The following is a 19,110-nucleotide window of genomic DNA, read 5'->3' on the forward strand; positions in this document are numbered from 1 at the left end:
GTGGGTGCTGCAGCGATCGTGGCGGGGCGGTGGTGGCCACGGGTGCATTTGGGGGGCCGTGAATAGCTATAAGTCATATTTTTTCTGGAAAGGGGGCGGCAGGCCAGAAAAGTTGGGGAATCACTGCGTTAGACCCATTGCATTGAGGAGACCTGAATGGGAGGGAGTGATGTGGGCACTGGAGCTCTCACACTGGATGGAAGTCAGATGGCCAGAAATAGAGGAGGTCAGAAAAGGCAGTCAGTCAGCCTCTAGGTTTCCAAAGCAGATGAGGCCTTGGCAGCTTTTTCTAGAACAGGGAAAAAAAGCCACAGCCTGGTTGTGGGCCGCACCACAGTTTTTTCATATGAATAGAGAGGAAACATCCCCATTGAGCAGAAGGAAGCGTTAAAGACCCAGAGGGGGCTCCGAGCAGTGTAAGCGTGTTGCTCACGCCAGTAGTACGTGGTTGGGCTGTGCTCTCTGGTGTTATGTAGTGGGATGCTGCCACAGAACTGTCTGTTGGCCGACTGGCCAAGTGCTTTCTGGTCTCCACAGAAGGAAGTTAATGATTTTCAGCCCAAATCCCAAAGGTAGAACATATGATGCAATACTTGACTCCACGTGGACGTTCTGATTTCGGGATCTCTGGGATATGGTCCTCCTGACCTTTGTGTCCTGGCCCCGGTCTCGAGCGACTGGCAGAGAGGGAGGCCTGAGACTTGTGTGAAGCTGCCTCCCTGAGCTTAATTCATGGGCAAGTCTTCTTTGAAAATAAAGGCTGAGCAACAGCATTAAAAAACCCTTACCAGCTCTTAGAACCACCACTTCTAGGGCAGAAGAGCAGAAGAATGGCAAGGGCTGGGCATGGAGATTAAGTGACTTGCCCAGGGTCACACAGCTAGAAAGTGGCTCCAGGCCTGGCTCTCCATCCATTAACATGACGATTCTGCGAAGCTCAGGATTGTGAGAGTCTTGGTGAAGCCGGTGATAGCTGGTTGAGTTCTTAAAAACAAAATTAAGCAGTTTCCCTCCTTTCCCTGTTTTCCCGAGTCCTGTTCTTTCTCCTCGAACGACGCTGACTTGGATCTTATTTTTATAGCACTTTGAGTCGTGAAGATCTTTCTTCACACTTGTCAGCTGTTCCGAGTACTGTGGGAGAGTTTGTGAAATGTTCAGCTTCCCCGAAACAAGGTTTAGAGATTGTTTTCATGGTTTCATTTATCTTTAAATGCTTTCTGCATTACTTGGAACTCTTTTTCCACCACTTGTTGATCTACTAGACTGGGTTTTCCCTTGTTTTCTGCCATTCCGCCACAGAGCTGAGCTCTCGGAGTCTCACACAGAAGTACCAGTGTTAGCGTCTGAGCAGCAAGCAAAGTATTCTTTGCAGCGAAGAATGGTTCTTGGACTGGCTTTGGAATGTTTGAATAACAAGTGAATTTTACTAGTACATGGAAACAAGTAAAGCTCTGTGGGGAGGACAAACGAGGAGGCAGCCAGTCAGGCCCAGGATTTGTAGGGCTTGCTTTTGGGGTAGGTTTCTAGAAAAGGGTCATTTTTAAGGAGTCTGAAATATTAGGGAACCTTTTGTGCCTGAAGTGAAACGTTAGCAGCTTGAATTTTATTTTTTTGCTATTCCAGAACTGTAAGCTTGCTCTGGAAAGGCCGTATATAGCATTTGGTTTGAATGCTTCTGTTTGAGATGCCCAGTGAATAAAATCTGGAACACAATGTAGGATTAGAAGAGTTTGGGCCACTTTGGCTGCACTGCTAATTCTAGAAATCATAGAAACTTTTTTTTTTGAAAAATTTTATGTAATTACTTGATTTAGAATATTTTTCCATAGTTACATGATTCATGTTCTTTCCCTCCCCCCAGCCAACAAGTAATCCCACTGGGTCTTACATGTGTCGTTGATCCAGATCTAGTTCCATATTATTAATATTTGCATTAGGGTGATCACTTAGAGTCTACATTCCCAATCCTGTCCCCATCGAACCATGTGATCAGGCAGTTGTTTTTCTTCTGTGTTTCCGCTCCCACAGTTCTTTCTCATAAGCCCCTCAGAACTGTCCATAGAAACTTCTTAAAAGGAACTTAGAAATAAGTAACAGGTTTGTTTTTTAAAAATTCTAAACATAAAGTCCTTAGACCTTTAACTGTCTGAAGATATTTTGGAATTTGTAGAAGGCTTGAGACAACAAATATAATTGATTTTTTTTTTTAACCCTTAACTTCTGTGTATTGGCTCCTTGATGGAAGAGTGGTAAGGATGGGCAATGGGGGTCAAGTGACTTGCCCAGGGTCACACAGCTGGGAAGTGTCTGAGGCCGGGTTTGAACCCAGGACCTCCTGTCTCTAGGCTTGACTCTCCATCCAGCTGCCCCCTATAATTGATTTTTAATTTGTGGTTACATTCATTTGTATGGAGAAGATGGGCTAAATCAGTAACTTTCCAGGAATACTGCTCTGAAGTTAGTCAGCAAACTGTGCTTAGCCCTGGGATTACCAAGATGAACACAGAGCAGTTCCTGACCACCTTTTGGATGTCCCTTGAGCAGGCAAAAGAGAAGAAGCTTCATTTACTTCTGTTTTAAGTAGACTGAATGGTACTGTCGTCTCCCATTCTCATCTGTACCAACAAAAATTGGATTGGCAAATAAGGTGAAGACCTGGGTAAGATGAATCGTTTGTTTGGGGGTTTGTTGGCAAGAGTCTGACATGTGCAGACCATGTGTATAGTGTGGCATTCCTAGAATTATTTGTTACTTGTGAACTGTAGCTGTTCTGCAAATTGCTTGTACTCCCTTTACTTCATGACATCCCAATGAGTACATGAGAGGGTTAAAATGGAGCTCATCCAAGACAAGCGTTGTGCTGTCCTGGAAGGAGCCCTCCCCTACAGCTCTGCCATTCACAACCCAGTGAGGCACAGTTGAGTTGGAATAGATGATTGCCAAGATCCAAAATTCACTCAGCTCTGTTGCAGTCTATGAATCAGACTTCTTTTCCATTTTTCTCGGTAAGGAATTTTGAAGATACAGTCCAGCAGGGGGAAAATGGGGAAAGACAGAATCAACAAGAAATTCAGCAGTGTATCCTTCCTTCCTCCTCCCCTCCCCTTTACCTTCTACCTTAAAATGGTTCTGATGTGGAAGTGTGGTAAGGATGAGGCAACTGGAGTTAGGTGACCTGTCTGGTGCCACCCAGCTAGGAAGTGTCTGAAGTCAGACTTGAACCCAGGACCTCCCAACTCTAGCTTTCTATACTTTCAAAGTATTATTTATGAGAAAACCGGTTATTTCCTGTTTTAGGTCATCTTTTGGGGAGAAAGTTGGGGAAGTTGGAAAGGTGGGATCTATTCATCCACATTGTGATCATACTGAGTATCACCTTTTTTAACCTGCCCCCAATTTTTTTTTTTACATCTTCAACAACTTAATACCACAACCTCTGCCTATGAATAATTCTTCTTTTATGTTAATGAAAACAATTTTTAAGAGCTACAAACATCGTTTTTCCATATAGGAATATAAACAATTTGACCGTACTGAATTGAAGCCCTTGAATTACCCCTTTTTGTATACCTTTTCATGTTTCTCTTGAATTTTGTCTTTGGACATCCAAGTTTTCCATTTAGTCCTGGTCTTTTCTGTGCAAATACTTGGAAATCTTCTATCTTGTTGAATGCCCATACTTTCCTCTAGAAGTATATAATCATTTTTGATGGGTAGGTGATCCTTGGTTGTAGACCCAATTTTCTTGCCTTCCTGAATATCATATTCCAAGCCTGGCAGTCCTTTAGTGAGGAGGCTGCCAGATCCTGTGTGATCCTGACTGAGGCTCCTTGATATCTGAATTGTCTCTTTCTGGCTGTTTGCAGTATTTTCTCCTTGGCTTGGGAGTTATCTTTGGGGATTTAATGTAGGGGGTGATCTATGGATTCTTTCAGTGTCAATTTTGCCCTCTTGCTCAAGAATATGAGGGCATTTTTCTGGATAATTTCTTGTAATATGATATCAAGCCTATTATTTTGTTCCAGGCTTTCCGGTAGACCAATAATTCTCAAATTGTCTCTCCTGGCTGTTTTCCAGGTCAGTCGTCTTTTCAGTGAAATATTTCATGTTTCCTTTTTTTAGAATTCTTTTGATTTTGCTTTATTAATTCTTGCTGTCTCATGATATCATTAGCTTCTGCTTGCCCAGTTCTAGTCTTTAAAGACTGATTTTCCTTTTCGGTTTGGTCTGTCCTGCTTTTCATGGCTTCCACCAGGTTAATTCTGGATTCCACTTTGCTTATTACTTCATTTGATTTCTATGCCTCTTTTTTCCACGTGGGCAATTTTGTCTTCTAAGCTTTTATTTTCTTTTTGTATTACTTTCATTTCTTTTTCCCTTTTCTTCTGTCTTTCTTTCTTGGTTTTTGAGTTCTTCAAGAGCTTGTGACCAATTTCCATTTTGGGGGGAGAGTTTGGATGTGTTTGCTTGTTTGTCATTCTCTGCTGTTGCTCCCGTATTTTGCTACTTTTCTCCATAGGAAAAGAAAAGGAGTACTTTTTGCTCCTGCTTGTTTCTTTTGCCACTAGTGGATTGGGGTTTCTGCATGTTGATTGCTTTCTTAGCTTCTGTCTCACAGGACTTTGCCTTGGTGGTGTCTTCCCTTCCCAGTAAGAAGGCAGAGTGAGGACAGGCAATGTGATGCTCTTTGTTGCTTTCTTTCTTTTTTTAAAATCCTTAATTCCCATCTTAGAATCAATACTGTGTATTGGTTCCAAGGCAGAAGAGTGGGAGGGGCCAGATCTCTGGCTTTGGCTCTGGTGCATAGGTGGTGTGTGTGGGGGGGGGAAGGGGGGGATGATCAGCTGGTGCTTTGATAAGTGCAGTTTTGCCCCCTCATACACCGCCTCCTTTAAGGCTGCCTCCCTTTACTCGTCCAGTTTGATTTCTGTCCTTTTGAGATGCTTCGTATGATCAGTTGGAAGGAGATTCCGAAGGCTCTCGCCACTAAGCCGCCATCTTAGCTCCTGCGATCTCATACTGAGGGAACACCTCAGAATTCTTCTGCAGTTTCGCACCCCTAGGTGGCCAAGTGACTAGAATGGCGGCCTCAGATACTTCCTACCCGGGTGACCCTGGGCAAGGCACTGAGCCTTGTTTGCTTCGGTTTCTTCATCTTTCAAAGGAGCTGGAGAAGGAAATGGCCGACTACTCTAATATTTTTGCCAAAAACAGCGTCCCGAGAGTTGGGCGTGACTGAAATGACTGACCAGTAGCCTATTTTAGAGAGGTGACTGGGGCATTAAGAGGTTGGCCTTGACCTCCAGTTTTCCTGGCAGGCTCGCCACTCTCCTCTAAGCCCGACCGTCCCCCTCTTTACAGCACTGGAAAAGATAACCTCCAGGAGACTGTGTGGTGGCAGTTTGCCCCCTTTCCTTCTTCCCGCTCAGTTAAGTGCCCTGCTGATGCCCTTCGGATAGTCTTTTCTGCATCGGATGTGACTTCTTTTTGCTCGGAGAGGGCCGTCTGGGAGCCTTTCTTTCGTCTTTGCCCTCGGGCTTCCTTCACGTCTCCCCTCAAAGTCCACCTCGGGCAGGCAGGACGTCTTTCCTTGGCCTTCTTGGTCTTCACGCTGTCCCTCGGAGCTTTTCCCCAGCTTGGCTGTCTGAATCCTGTTTCTCTGGAGTTGTTTGCACACTGTCTCCCCGACAGACTGAGCTTCCTGTGAGCAGGGGCTTGTTTATTCACACTGTTAATAAGCATGTTGCCCTGCACATGGTCACAATCAGTGACTTTAGACGAGCTGGGAATCTGGGCGAATCTGTTTTGAATAGGGCTGTAACTGCAATCTGCTCTGGCTTCCTGGAGTAGAGGCCAGAAGGGGGAGTCGAGATCAAAATATTTTTTAAAAAAGTGTTTTTTCTTCCAGCTTTCATTGAGCTGCAAGAACGTGTGCATGCGTTAGTGACGAGGCCCTTCGAATTCCCGGCATAGCGTTTCTGACCGGCCCGATCATGAGGGCGGCCCTTTTGTAGGCGATTCCAAAGAATTCTATTTGGAAAGTTTGTCAGATGTGTAAATCAGTGGTTCCCTCCAGAAAAAATATCACTTAGCCCCCTGGAAGTTAATTTTCTTTAAATTTTAATAGCAATTAAGAGGAAAGATGAATGCCCCTGTGGCCATCCCCACCTCCCCGGATCGCTGCAGCACCCACTAGGGGGCGGCGGCGCCCACTATGGGAATCACTGGCATACATGTTGCCATTTTCTCCATAGGCTATTGTAAAGGGTCACTTGATAGTAATCGTGGTGTGCTTTTCCTTCACAGATAGCAAGCCGTGCTAATAGAACTTCCCAAGTCCTTATAAAGGAGCTGACGCCTCAGTTTACCATGGACATTAACAGCGAGGATCCAGACAAGTGCCGAAGCATGGGAATCCTATTCTGAGTGAAGCATTTGTCCAAAGGTAAGAGCAGGAGGACGTTCAGTGCCCTGTGGGCTTTATTAGGAGAAATGAGCAGCCGAGAATCATACCTGGGTATAATGAATGAACCTTTGGAGGACAGCCCTCAATTGAGGTTCTTGTTCTAATGGAGCACTGTCATTAGGTTCTAGAGTAGATTGGGCACTCAAGCTCTCTGTGGGGCCTGGGCGAGCCCCTGGGAAGTACTGAATCCCTCCTTGTCCATCTCTGAAATGAACGGAGCTTCTCTCCCTCCCTCCCCCCACGCCCGTGGCTCCTAGTCTGCATTTAGGGGAATAGCTTTCACAGCCAGACAGCTCAGCCGCCTAACACTTTTCTTGCTGAAAATCCTAGCCGGCTTCCGGGCACTTTTGTGAGTGGCCACGTCCTCAGCCTTCCAGTTCCTTTCTCCTTCACTCGAAGAGCAACAGACACTTGGGTCTCTGGGCCAGTGACCCCGGCACACATTTGAGCTCCAGCCTAAGATGAAGCAATTTCTAGAACTTAAAGCCACTAAACTTTGTCGTGTGAGGGAAGTGGTCATCCCGTTGCTCAACTTTGCAAGAGAATAGCTCTGCCAGTTATTCCCAAGCAGACCCCAAGCGCCCGGGACACCATTCACTCTTGTCCCCCGCGGTGCCATCTGTTAGAATTCTGCTTCTGTAAAAGGATGAGGTTGAAATGACCAGACCCTCAGGACATGCCCCGCCTTGGCCCCTTCCTGCCATGAGTCCACTTTCCTGGGCGGCTGAATTCCTCAGGAAGACCTCGCTCTGCTGACTCTTTTGGAAAACCTTTCTCAGAGGCCCAAGATTCTTCCTCACTTTGGAAAGAGGAGCTGCTCCCTGCCAGCCCAGAGCATTCTCCCTTGAGGGAGGCTCCCGCCTTGTCCCCCAACCGCGCTTGGCTCGCTTCGGCAGGCGTTAGGAAGGGCTTTAAGCAGCTCTGAGGTCGGCTTCTCTTGAAAGGCAAGTGTAGACAGTGTTCCCGTTAGTAGAGATCTGACTCGAATTGGGCTTTTCTTACAGGGCTAAGTTTTGTCCGAGCCTCTAATGACCTTGTAGGGGTCCGTTTCGTAAGGCAGGTGAGAGGCCAGAGCTTCTACCTGTCTTTGGGACAGGCATCCCTTGTCCAGGCCCAGCCCCAGCCCCAGCCCCCCAGTCCGTGCTGCTTACATGTCGCCGCCCTGCCTTTGTCCGCTGCCTTCACGTTCCCTTCTGCTGACCACCCTCGAGATAGCTGAATGGCCTAGTTGTGTTCCTTGCTCCTTACCTAGTTGATTCTTTTAGGCCTTCGTTTCGGGTGCTTTGGCTTGTTGGTGTCCCTTCTAAATGCTAAGTTCAGAAATGAAAGTGATGCGAAGCAGGGAATGAACTTTACGAAGGACCCCCGTGTGGCAGGCCGTGGCAAATGGGGCCTCGTTTTATCCTCACAACCAGCCTGGGAGGCAGGCGCTGCCGTTCTCCATTTGCAGTTGGGGAAATGGAGGCAGACAGGTTGTTAAGTGACTTGCCCAGGATCACCCGACTGGTGTTTAAATGGTCGGGCGCCCAATTCCAGGCCAAGCGCCCTCCCCGTGATCTGGTGCCACCAAGGAGAATCCAGCAGGGGTCTCTCCTTCGCTAGCCCTGCAGTGTCGTCACATGCCATTCCGGCGGAGTCTTGCTGTATGAGGGGCAGAGCCCGAGTCTCCTCTCAGACACCAGGTGCCCAGGCTTAGGCGCTTCTGTCAAACTCAGGGACACAGCAGTTGGGGCGTCCTGGTGGGCCTCGAGTTTCCTCCGGCAGGGAGGTCGGCATCTCACCAGCACGCTCAGATTGTGGATTCTAGGGAGCTGCGCAGGAAGGTTGTGTGTGCGTCCACAGAAGGGCCCAGGCCTTCCTAGTGCAGCTTCTGCCTTTCCAGATGTGTGCAGCTGAGATTTTAAACTCCATCCAGGCCCTGTCGTGGGCTGCAGGACATGTTTGCTTGTCATTTTTTCTGCCCGTTGGTTAGCCTGTTTTTTTTTAACCCTCCCCTTCCGTCTTGGAGTCAATACTGTGTACTGGCTCCAAGGCAGAAGAGTGATGAGGGCTAGGCCATGGGGGTCGAGTGACTTGCCCAGGGTCACCCAGCTGGGAAGTGTCTGAGGCTAGATTTGAACCCAGGACCTCCCATGTCTAGGTCTGGCTCTTCATCCACTGAGCCACTCAGCTACCCCCTGGTTAGCCTATTGAATGATTTCGAACTGACTCCTCCTCAGTGTCAGGTCATCTGCAAATGTGTAAGGCTAAAAACGATAGAAGTTAGAGAAGCCAGCGGGGGACAACAGGCCTGCATCGAGAATGTTGGGCGCCACGACCCCTAACGAATGCCACGGTGCCGCCCATCTAGAATAGGAGAGATCTCAGTCCTCTCAGTGGCCAAAAAATGGGACCTGGAGGAATTCCGGGCCATGTAGGGTTTGCCCACGAATCTTTGCACTCCACAGCATGTCCCGTAGCCTCCGTCAGGCCGTTTGTGGGCACGTTCCGTATCAGATTGTTCCGTTCTGACCCACCCTAATGGCGTCTTCCTGCCCAGGTCTCTGTCCTGGGACGGACAGTCACGGTTCAGGTTCTCGGGATTGTTATCTAGTGGCCGTTTCTGGAAAGGAGGTGCACCTTCCCTCCTGGGCGCTCTGACGTTTGACGGGGAGCGACCTCAGGTCCACGCAGAAAGCTGTTGCCTGTGGCCAGCTTTGAGGGCTTCATTGATTTCCGAGGAAATGCCTGGCATCTGCCTTTGAGCACTCTCGAGGTTTGCACTCACTTCTACCCGTGTGACCATCGTTTGCCCAAGGGCATCGGCCGAAGAATTTATGAGGTTCTTATTGCCTCTTGGCGGAAATGGGAGGAAGCCTGGATCAGCCCTTCAGCAGAGCCCCCAAAGTTTTCCAAAGAAGGCTTCTCTTTTTCCTCGTGAGTTCTTTGGCGATACAGCCAAGTTAACTGCTGAGGAACGGCGTGGGAGTGGCTGTGACTTGTCTGCTCTCTCCTCCTCGGTGGATTGGAGAAACGTAAATTGGTGACTCTCTCGGCCGTGGCTCTCCTTCTCTGTTGGAGGTTCAGCACGAGGTGCCTGGGCCGCGTTGGGAGTGAAGTGATTTCTTTTTCTGATGATGGGGAGCTGCCAGCGTCTGCTTCAGGACTGTTCATGAGGGGAGGCCAAATGAACAGAGGAGCGTCCCCCCTTGTTGGTGGATGGGATTCTCTGCTCTCTGGCTGAAGCGCAGGGGTGAGCCCTCGGGAAGAACAAAGAACTTTTCAGCGATTCCCTGTTTTCGTCCCGAGATGCCCCTTCTTTAAAGAATGGGGCGAGAGATCGAAACCCTCTCGTTTCCCTGGACTCCTCCTGCTTCTCTCTTGCCAGTTCCTGAGCAGGCAGCAGGCTCCCTACGCTGCTTCCCTGACTGGCGTTCACTCCATCCATAGGGGCGTTGGCACCCCCCCCCCCAACACACCCCTTCTGATTCGTGTTGGCCATCAGTATGTCTTGGGGGAGCTGGCGGGCACCGAGCCTGTTGGCTGGGCTCCGAGACTGTCCAGCACGTGTGAGCGGGGGCAGCTTTCCACCACGTTCTTCCTGCTCCCTTCTGGGCGATCTTGGGGCTGCTTGTGGGCCGTGGCTGTGGACTTCTAAGCAGCCAGAGGGAGGGAGGAAACCTTCAGGAGAGCGCAGAAAGGCAAGAAGAGAAGCCAGCGCTCTGCAGAAGTAGTGGGCGACTGAACGTCAGAAAGCGGCGGAGGGAGCATGCAGAGAGGGAGGCCCAGGCTGAGGCATTCTCGGGCTAGACGTGTTCCGTGAGCAGGCGGCCATCCGGGGGCTCGTCTCCTCCTGCCCAGCGCGCCTCTCTTCATTCTGCCAGGAAAGGGGCTCTCGGTCACTTCTCCTTCGCGGGGCCCGTGCCCTCTGTGTCCTGGCGCTGGAGTGCTTTGAGCTCCTTAGCAGTCTTAGTCAAGTCCTGCCCCAGAACGCCCTCCCAGTTCCTGGAAGCCGGTGGCCCATCCTGCCTCTCGGTGACTCCTTCACTCGCCCCCAGGGCTTCTCCAGCCGCCTGCCCAGTCTGCAGCCCTCAGTGGCCCGCAGGATGTGTGCTTGTGGTGGGAATGCAGCGCTTTCAGCTTTCTTAGCTCGGTTGTACCCTTTCTGGTAACAGCAGTGTGCCTGGACTGTAGGCATCGGAGCCCAAGGAAGTCCTGAAGCTCTGCTGGGTGGCAGGAGAAGACGGAGCCGAATACAGTTTGAGATTTTCTTCCATTCGTTTATTGATTTATTTTAAACCCTCACCTTCTGTCGGTGTGTTGGTCAGGGCCAGGCAGTGGGGGTCAAGTGACTTGCCCAGGGTCACCTAGCTAGGAAGTGTCCGAGGTCAGATTTGAACCCAGGACCTCCCGTCTCTAGGTCTGGCTCCATCCACTGAGTCACCCAGCAGCCGCCTCATTAGAGATTTTAGCAGGACCGGAATGAGGCTGTTCTCCTTGGAGCACAGGCCAGTTAATGAGAATAGACACGCTTACATTTAGAACCTTTCACATTTTTTCAAGTCTTTGAAATCAGTGTTGGTGAATAGTGACGGGAAAGGGTTAGAGTACAGAGAAACCGCTTTATCAACTGTTTAAATGTATTCCTGAATCTGTACCTATTAAGCAATACAAGTGCCTGACCTCACAGGAGACCAGAACTGATGGCAGAGGATGAGTTGAATCGGCATCTAGAACTGGAGTTAGATGCTTCTCTGTCAGGCAGCTGGGTGGCTCGGTGTTTCGAGATGTGACTGGGTGACCCTGGGCAAGTCCCTTAACCCCCATTGCCTAGCCCTTACCCCTCTTCGGCCCGGGAACCCATACTTGGTATCCATTCTAAGAGAGGAGGTTCAGCTTGACCAGCAGTGACCTTCTTTGTGTCGGAGAGTCTAGATCTCTTTCTTGTCTGGCTCGCGTTGGTCGGCGAGAGGACCAGCCCTTCGCTGGAAGCTAGACGGGAATTAGCATTGGGTCAGACCCGGAGCCAAGGAGCCGGCTAGGCAGGACTTGGCAGAGTTAGAGCAGTCGTGTGTGGAGCCTCACCGGAATGTCGGATGTTCTATTTCCTCTGAACCTTCCTTCGTGTTTTAATGTCGTCCCCTTCGGGCTAAAGAGTCTCAGGCCCGGCCTGGGCCAAAAGGGAGCCTCTTCTTCCGGCTGCTTCCCCCCTTCCTGGGAAGGACGTTTCCATTCCAGCCGTGACTTCTTTTACGGGAGATGGAGGACTTGACTGTGGCAGTTTTCCGTTCTGATGCTTTGGAATGGGAACAAGGACTAGATTGGAAGGTTGCCATCGCCTGGCCAGGTGCTAAACAGGAGGGAGTCCGAGGTCGGGGCCCCCTTAAATCCAGCACCTTCGGAGAAAGGCCTGCGAGTCGCCTTCTGGGTCCTGCCCTTCTGAGATCCCAGTGCCCTGGGCGGGGATCCGCCAACAGGGAGAGGACTTTGGCTGGTGCCTCGGGGCCCTTCTTACGTCCCCCACCCAGAGCTGGCACGAGAGCGTCTGGACCAGGCTGGACAGCCCTGGCGCCCCTCCTTTCTTCAGGCCTCTTCCTGCTGATTTTCTGACCAGTTCAGTCCCCTTCGGATGACGGCGGTATCTGAGGGCCCGTGGCAGGGAGCCTCATCAGTACTGATTGATTGACCTTCGGGCCTTCTCCAGGGAGTGCTCCTAGATTGCTTCTTTTTTCAGGCATTCAGTTAGCTGAGAATACGAGGCGACTGGACTGTAAGGAGGACAGATCGGCCTGTTCACGTTGCAGTGCTTCTCATGGGAAAGGATAGAGCCGAGTAGAAGAAAGGAAAGTGAAGATGGATTAGCAGCTCCCTGGTGTGCTTGGAGGCAGGGAGGGAGAGAGGCACTCAGCAGCCTCTGGAAACTGGCCCTGCCTCTCCGGAGCAGTGGCCTTGCTGGCTTGGCCAGTCAAATGTCGCAGGCCCGTCTTGTTCCCTCTCCCCCCAGCAAAGGCCTGGCTAGAACCCCATCGGCCCAAGTCAGAAGGAGAGGAGGCAGGGACTCGGTGCTGCTCCCGAGGGCCATCTTTTCTTTCGTGCCTTCGGAGTCCCTCTTTCCTTCCTAATCCTCTCTTCCATTTCCGGACCCTGAACTTTGCACTGTCGTGTCTAACCCCTGCAGGCCAGCCACCTAATGGCCCCCAAACTGCACTGCAAGGACGACTCCTTTGGATGCCACCCGGGAGTCCGCTGTCACGGGGCTTGTCGTGCCACTCATTTTAGTGAGGGAGAATGGAAAAGAGCAGACTCTTCCCACCCCCGCCAGGAAACGTTAGGAGAGCGCACTAGTTGGCGTAAGGGTACGAGGCGGCTGACGCTAGCCTGGAAGGTGGCGGCCTGTTAAAAAAAAGCCGCAAAAACCCAAAGAAGTTGGGGGGGGACAGCGTGAACCTGGCACCCAGTTAGAGCTCCCCAGAGACGTGGTGGAGGGCTTAAGTTAGCATTAGTTGAGCTTCCATGAAAAAGTTGTGACTTTGAATATACTCTTTGTGGCTCTATTAACTATGACTTTTCTCTCATTATTTTGTTTACGTTTTTGAAGGTTTCCCAATGAGTGGATCATGATGGCCGTAATTTAGGGATTTGCCATAGTATGGCTGCTTCTCGATCTACTCGCGTCACCAGATCAACAGTGGGGTTAAACGGCTTGGATGAGACTTTTTGTGGTAGAACTTTAAGGAATCGTAGCATTGCTCACCCTGAAGAAGGATCTCCCCATTGTCAAGTGCGTGCAAGATCGCCAAAGAAGAGACCGGAGCTCGTGCAGACTCTGAAGGGCAGCGGCGGCGGCGGCGGGCGGAGCGCCGACCCACGGCAGCCAGGCGCTCGGGAGCTCTGGGTCAGCCCGAGGAAAAGAGGGCTCTCCTCCTCCGAAAAGGACAATGCCGAGCGGCTCGCCCTGGACGGCTGCGACAGGAGGCCGCCCGAAGCGGCTTCCCCCATCCTAAAGCGGCTCAAGCGCTGCCTGCGCTCGGAGGCCCCGAGCAGCTCCGAGGAAGAGTCCCCCCCCAAAGGCGACAAGGAGGGGTCTCCAGAGCGAGCGCGCTCCGCGGTGGACAATGGTGCCGATGCCCAGGGGGCTAAGCGAGCTTGTCGATGCCTTCTACTGGATGATTGTGAGAAAAGGGAAATTAAAAAGGCAAACTCCAGCGGGGAAGGGTCCCCGGAGGCGGCCGGCTACGAGGCTCTGAACGGGCTGGATGACAGGGACTCTGCTCTTCTCCACTGTGATGACTGTCAGCTTCTTGACGGGAGCCCCAGACAGAGCCTTCCCGCCTCCCGGGTGCTGCAGGAACAGCCCGTGGCCGAAAATGGGGATCGCGGTGCCCCTTCCTCCCGCCTGCCAGAGAGCAGGAAAGAGGAGAGTGTCGTAGACCAGAATGTGCCTTGCACAGAGTCACCAGGGCAGGCCGAGCCGGAGGAGCGCAGCCTAGGAGCTGCCCGCCCGCGCGAGGAGCCGGCCGGTGAGCTCGCTGCCGAGCCAGCCCCGCTTCCCCTCCCGGAAAGCCAGCCTTCTTTAAGGGACTCTGAGGAAGAGGTCGATGTGGTAGGAGAGTGTGCCTCCAGGGAGCAGCCGGCGCATGAGAACCCCAACGGTGCTGCCGGGGCCGGCCGTGCCAGGGCTCCTGTGTCAGGAGAGCCCGCGCCTGCTCCTGCCCCGGACTGTGTTTCCGCCGCCCCGAGCTCTCTGTCCGAACCCCAAGAGCACCGCTACACCCTGAGGACGTCCCCGCGGAGGGCTGCCCCGAGCAAAGGCAGCCCCACCAAAAATAACTCTCCTTGCAGAGAAAATGGACAGATGGACGAGGACCAGCCCAGCCCAGCGGAAACGCGCATCCCCCTTAGCGCTCATGTCAACGGCTCTCCCACGGACTCCGAGGACGCTGTCCTGACCGGCAAGGGGATGAGCCGGGACCCGGGATCGCCCCCCTCGGAGGCCAGGCTCCCTCCCGGGTACGGGGCCCCTGCCAAAGAGAGCGCGGCCCTGCGAGCGCCAGAGGACGACGAGGAGGAGCCTGACGTGTATTACTTTGAGTCAGACCATGTGGCATTGAAACACAACAAAGAGTATGTGTAACCATGGTAACCGTGCATTCTGCTTGCTTTGGGCCACCTAGCTAGGTGCGGGTTCTCCCCAGAGCTGGGGCGAGATGCTTATCTCAGGGATCCCGGCCCATCCCCCAACGGGAAGCCTGCTCTCGGCCCCCTGACGGGCGGGAGGGGAAGGCAGTGGAGCCAGGCTCCCGGTAACGGGCCGCCCCCAGCTCACTTAGCCCCCTCCCCTGCCCCTTCCCTTATTGAGCTGCCCACAGCTTCAAGCCACGCCATTATGGGGGCCTGGCTGGCACCCTGCTAGTCTGGCCCGCATCGTAGAACAGAACTGCTAGACAGCCTGTTTAACGCTAAGCATTCTTTGCCTGATCTCTGTCTCTCTCATGACGTTTTCTTGTGCAAACGTGGTTTTAACGAGTAATTAATGTAAAGTTCTGCTGCGTGCATAGGCAGCCGCCTGCACGGTCTTGTAAAGCTGAGATTTTACCTACTACTTGGAAACGTTTCCATAATGACATCCTTTTGTCAGCCTTTAAGTGTTGCTGCTCACACGTCCCCTAAGCTGAGTTCTTTACATGGAAACCTCCCGCCTGTCCACGCCTTGTGTAAGTGGAGAGAGTAATTATGGGACGGGAAGAGGTTGCCAGCCACGAGGCGCCCTTAGGCCCTCCTTAGCGTGAGGTAAACCGTGTCGGTGCTCTCCAGTCTGACAGGATCGATGCTGCTCTCTGGCTTTTGTTTATGGGGAAAATGTTGACGGGGGGCACAGTGAAGCCTTTGCAGGCGGCCTTTAATTCTTTGGCCTGAAAGCTTTGTGATGCTTATAACGCGAGGGTTGCTGGCATAATTGGGGCATCACCGAGACCCACGTTCTTGTCGTCAGACGTGACGGTCCAGAACTGCTGCTGTGCTCGTGGAGAGTTCCAGCTCGGGTGTTGCCATTCACTCACCCTAACCCCGCTGGTATTTCAGCCTTCTTTTCATATGCGGGTTTTCCCCTTTTCTTCCACTTTGACACAAATACGAAGCTGTTGGGTTGACCCGTTTGCAGCCCAGGTGGAGAGATGGAGATGGCGAAGAAGAGGTAAATGAGGGCCCATTTGGGATGTGATTTTGTTATTGAAACCGTGCCGATGGTAGAGCGAGAAGGTGACGGGGTGCAGCGGTGTCGGCTCTTCCCCGACTTCACGGGCAGACAGACCTTAAGAGAGGACGAGGCTCGCTTCCTCAGAACGCACGAGTTTCCGCTGACTCTGTTACTTTATAAAATACACTTTCTTTTCAATCATCGTGTGGCCAGTTTTTTCCAAATCAGTTATTCTGCTAACCATCCGCTGACTCGTTCCCCTTTTTTAAAGGGCTCTTTCAGTGCCATTTTGACTAATCATGATGCTAACCTAGGGAAGAGGCCGCCGGGGACAGGGTAGAGTTTTCAGCTCCCGGCAGAGAGATGCAGACATGTCTGGATGTGGAAACGTGCTGAAGAGGGCTTCAAGGTGTAGTGAAAGCTAACGGACAGTAAACCGGAAGCTGCCGGGATGGGGGCTTGGGAGAAAAAAGGGCCCTGTGAGGGTGGCCACTCGTCAGTCGTTGTGGCATTTCCAGAAAACGGTGACTTCTCGGTGTAGCTTTTTCCTCCTCTTGATTCGCATCCTGTCGTGAGAGGTCTCGGAGTAGGACTGATGTGAAGGGCACGTGACCCGCCTCGACGGGGCTGCCATTTTGAAACTGCTCTAAGACTTCTTCTTCTTCTACGTGTATCTATTCAGAGTCAGTGCAGAAAGGTCAGAGAGCTTTCCCGAGCGGCTGGCCTCAAGGGCCCGGGTTGGAAGCCAGTCTTGGCCAGGCCGTCGTCTGGCTCCAGGGCTGCCCTTGAGCCACTCGCGGTCTTCCCGTGTCTCTTCCAGCTCTAAGATTAGGTCCCATCTTGGGTGCCATACCTGGCCATAGATGGTTCAGTAAGGTTGATGGCCAGGCCACAGTTTGACCAAAGAGTGATCCGTAGGTCGGAGTCGTGGGCCCAGTGTTGTGTGTCCTTCCCAAAGTCATTGTCGAGCATTCCCACCTGGGTCACGCCTGCAGCCAGAGGCAGCGGCTGCCTTCTTGGAGGCCCAGTAGCATGGGTCCTTTCCGATCCGGTGCCTTCGGGGGGCCGCAGAGAGGAAGGCGTGTTCTCCTTGTGCTTTGGGCCGTGGAGCTGCTTCAGAACCTCAGATAGCCAAGAGCGAGACCCTGGAGACCTCGGGTCGCGCCCCCTCCCCTCCCCCCACCCTTGGCAAACAGGAAAGAAGCTTTATTTGTCGAGGTCAGAACATTGGTCTCTGCTCGAGCAGGGCCACCCTAGCAGGTTGCTGTTTCCAACTTCGAGACTCGTTCGTTGACTCCCTGCTCTGTGTGGCACATTCTTTCTGGATTGTCCCTTCCGAGGCCAGGGTGAACACTCGCCCTTTTCCCCCCCAGCCCTTACCTTCTGTCTTGCAATGGATACTATGTATTGGTTCCAAGGCAGAAGAATGGTATGGACTGGGCAGTGGGGTTAAGTGACTTGCCCAGGGTCACCCAGCCAGGACGTGACTGAGGCCAGATATAAGGCCTCTATTTGAGAAACCGTCCAGAGAATCTCCCTCCCTGCATTTTCTGCTTTCCTTCTAACCGTGGCTGCGTTGGCTTTATTTGTACAAAAGCTTTTCAATATGATGCACTCACGGTGATCCGCTTGACGTGCTCTCTTGTCATTCATAACTTCACTTGGGTGATCCAACACGTCAAGAGATCCCCCTAGTCTGGGGAGGCTTCCTGGAAAACCCAAGGAGCCGGGCATGAGGCTGGGGCCTTGCAGTAGAGCTGGGCTGTGGAGCTGAGGAGTCGGGGCTGAGCCCAGCTGTGTTTGAGGGCTCCGTCCTGGTGTAGGATGGACCGGTGGAAGGGGGAGGATCTCTGGGCAGAAGTGGACAAGAGAGGAGGATAGAAGTTCTTGACATTTGTTTCCTTTTTGTGTTTTTTCCTCCCTCCGAATTTCCTCTTCCCTGTTTGATTGAGTTCTGGGTGCGAGCCAGAAAGTGAAGATGCCTCGGAGGTTTCAGGGCTTTCTCGCTGAGTTCATTAAGTTGCTTTAAAAAAAGACTGTTTTTGATTAAGTCAGTAGAACTTTTTAAAGCCTTTTTCTTTTTCAAGGAATTTTATGTTTTTGTTAATGAATGAAAACCGATTGTGCGCCCCCTCCCCCCCCCCCGTGGGAAAACAAATAAAGAAACTAAAACCCTCGTGACCAGTCTGCAAGCTGTCTCGTTGCACATCTCGAGTGTGGCCCCTGCCTGCCTCTCAGGAGATGGCGGCTCCCTTCAGCCTCAGCTCCCTGAATTGATGATAGTTCTGAAGCCTTCCAGAGGCGCTGCTCCCTTCGCAGTTCAGACAGTCTCCCCACATTTCCCTGAAGCTCGCCGTCATCGTTGCTTCGGGTGAGACCGTAGTTTGCCCCGCTGTCCGTCGCTACGCAGAAAGAGCTGCTGATACACTTCCGGGCCTCTCTTTTTGGGCTGCACGATGAGCTCTGTCTGGACAGTGAGAAATTTTGTCTTTGGCCTTCGTGTGTGGAGAGTAGGCAGGTAAGGAGAGGCCCAGCGTTCGCCGAAGAACTGACCCTGCCGTCCGGGGGAGCCCAGGGTTCGATCTTGCTTCCTGATTGTCAAGGGCCGGAGCAGCTGGGCGGCCGAGGCCGCCCCGAAGAAGTCAGGCAGTGACCGATGGATCTGGAAGGGCCCCGGGAGAGGTTCTGGAGCATGAGGGGTTCTAGGCTGGGAGTCTTCCTGGAGGTGGAACAGGCGCCCCCACCCTGGGCTGGGAAGGGAAGTGAGGCCAAGATGGGAATGACGGATGGGAGTCCCGTGGGCCTGAAGTTCCCGAGGAAGCCGACCAGAGCTAGGCCACTTAGAAAGCGAAGGGATGAAGAGGGGCTTCCCCAACAGTGGGCAGCTGGCTTGGGAGCCCCGGGCCTCCTCTGGCTTGCTGCCTTCGGGTAGGCAAGTGGACTTTATGGCCATTCGGTGGAGTTTTGTTTGCAGCAGGATGCTCCTTCCTGCTCCCGGTGAAATGGAGGGACAGAGCCCAGGCTGGAGGGTACCTGCAGAGTTTGGGATAACAGATGGACCACAGTCCAATGCAATGCCAGGTAGGCTGGCTCTGAGCGAGGGCTCAGAGGCCCCAGAATCTCTCGGTCCGCTCTGCGGAGGCTGCCTCTGCCTCCTGGTTCTCGGCCGGGCCCCAGATGGGGCACCTGAGAGAGCCTCCGTAGACCTCTTCCGGGCAGCTTTCATACCCCACATCCTCCGCCACCAAGACAAGTTCACTTTGAGGGGTACGAAATGTTTCACGTTAACTCGTGTTCGTTAGAGATGCCTCCTTTAATGAACAGGGTTTGGGGCAGAATTGAGGATGTTCACAGTATTGTGCTGCAATCTAGATGGCAGCTTTCTTGTGGCGTCTTCTGGTTTCTGTCCTGGGGGCCACTCTGAACTGCAGACCCTGAAGGTGTCTCCCCCACTCCCCTCCCCCCCCCT

The 19,110-nt window shown here is 52.4% G+C and overlaps 1 protein-coding gene across 2 annotated transcripts in view; it reads left to right on the plus strand.

Annotated features, from left to right (window-relative positions):
• The window catches only part of ZZZ3 (zinc finger ZZ-type containing 3), a 68,855-nt gene that overhangs the window by 18,403 nt on the left and 31,342 nt on the right, over positions 1–19,110 (plus strand). For both annotated transcript variants that reach the window (XM_044671864.1, XM_044671865.1), the window contains exons 2-3: positions 6,307–6,445; positions 13,044–14,569. In XM_044671864.1, coding sequence (XP_044527799.1) covers positions 13,095–14,569 — 1,475 coding nt within the window. In that variant the 5' untranslated portion in view covers positions 6,307–6,445; positions 13,044–13,094. The remainder of the gene's footprint in view (positions 1–6,306; positions 6,446–13,043; positions 14,570–19,110) is intronic.

The sequence above is a fragment of the Gracilinanus agilis genome, chromosome 4 (genome assembly GCF_016433145.1).
Source record: "Gracilinanus agilis isolate LMUSP501 chromosome 4, AgileGrace, whole genome shotgun sequence".
Taxonomy (NCBI): Eukaryota; Metazoa; Chordata; class Mammalia; order Didelphimorphia; family Didelphidae; genus Gracilinanus; species Gracilinanus agilis.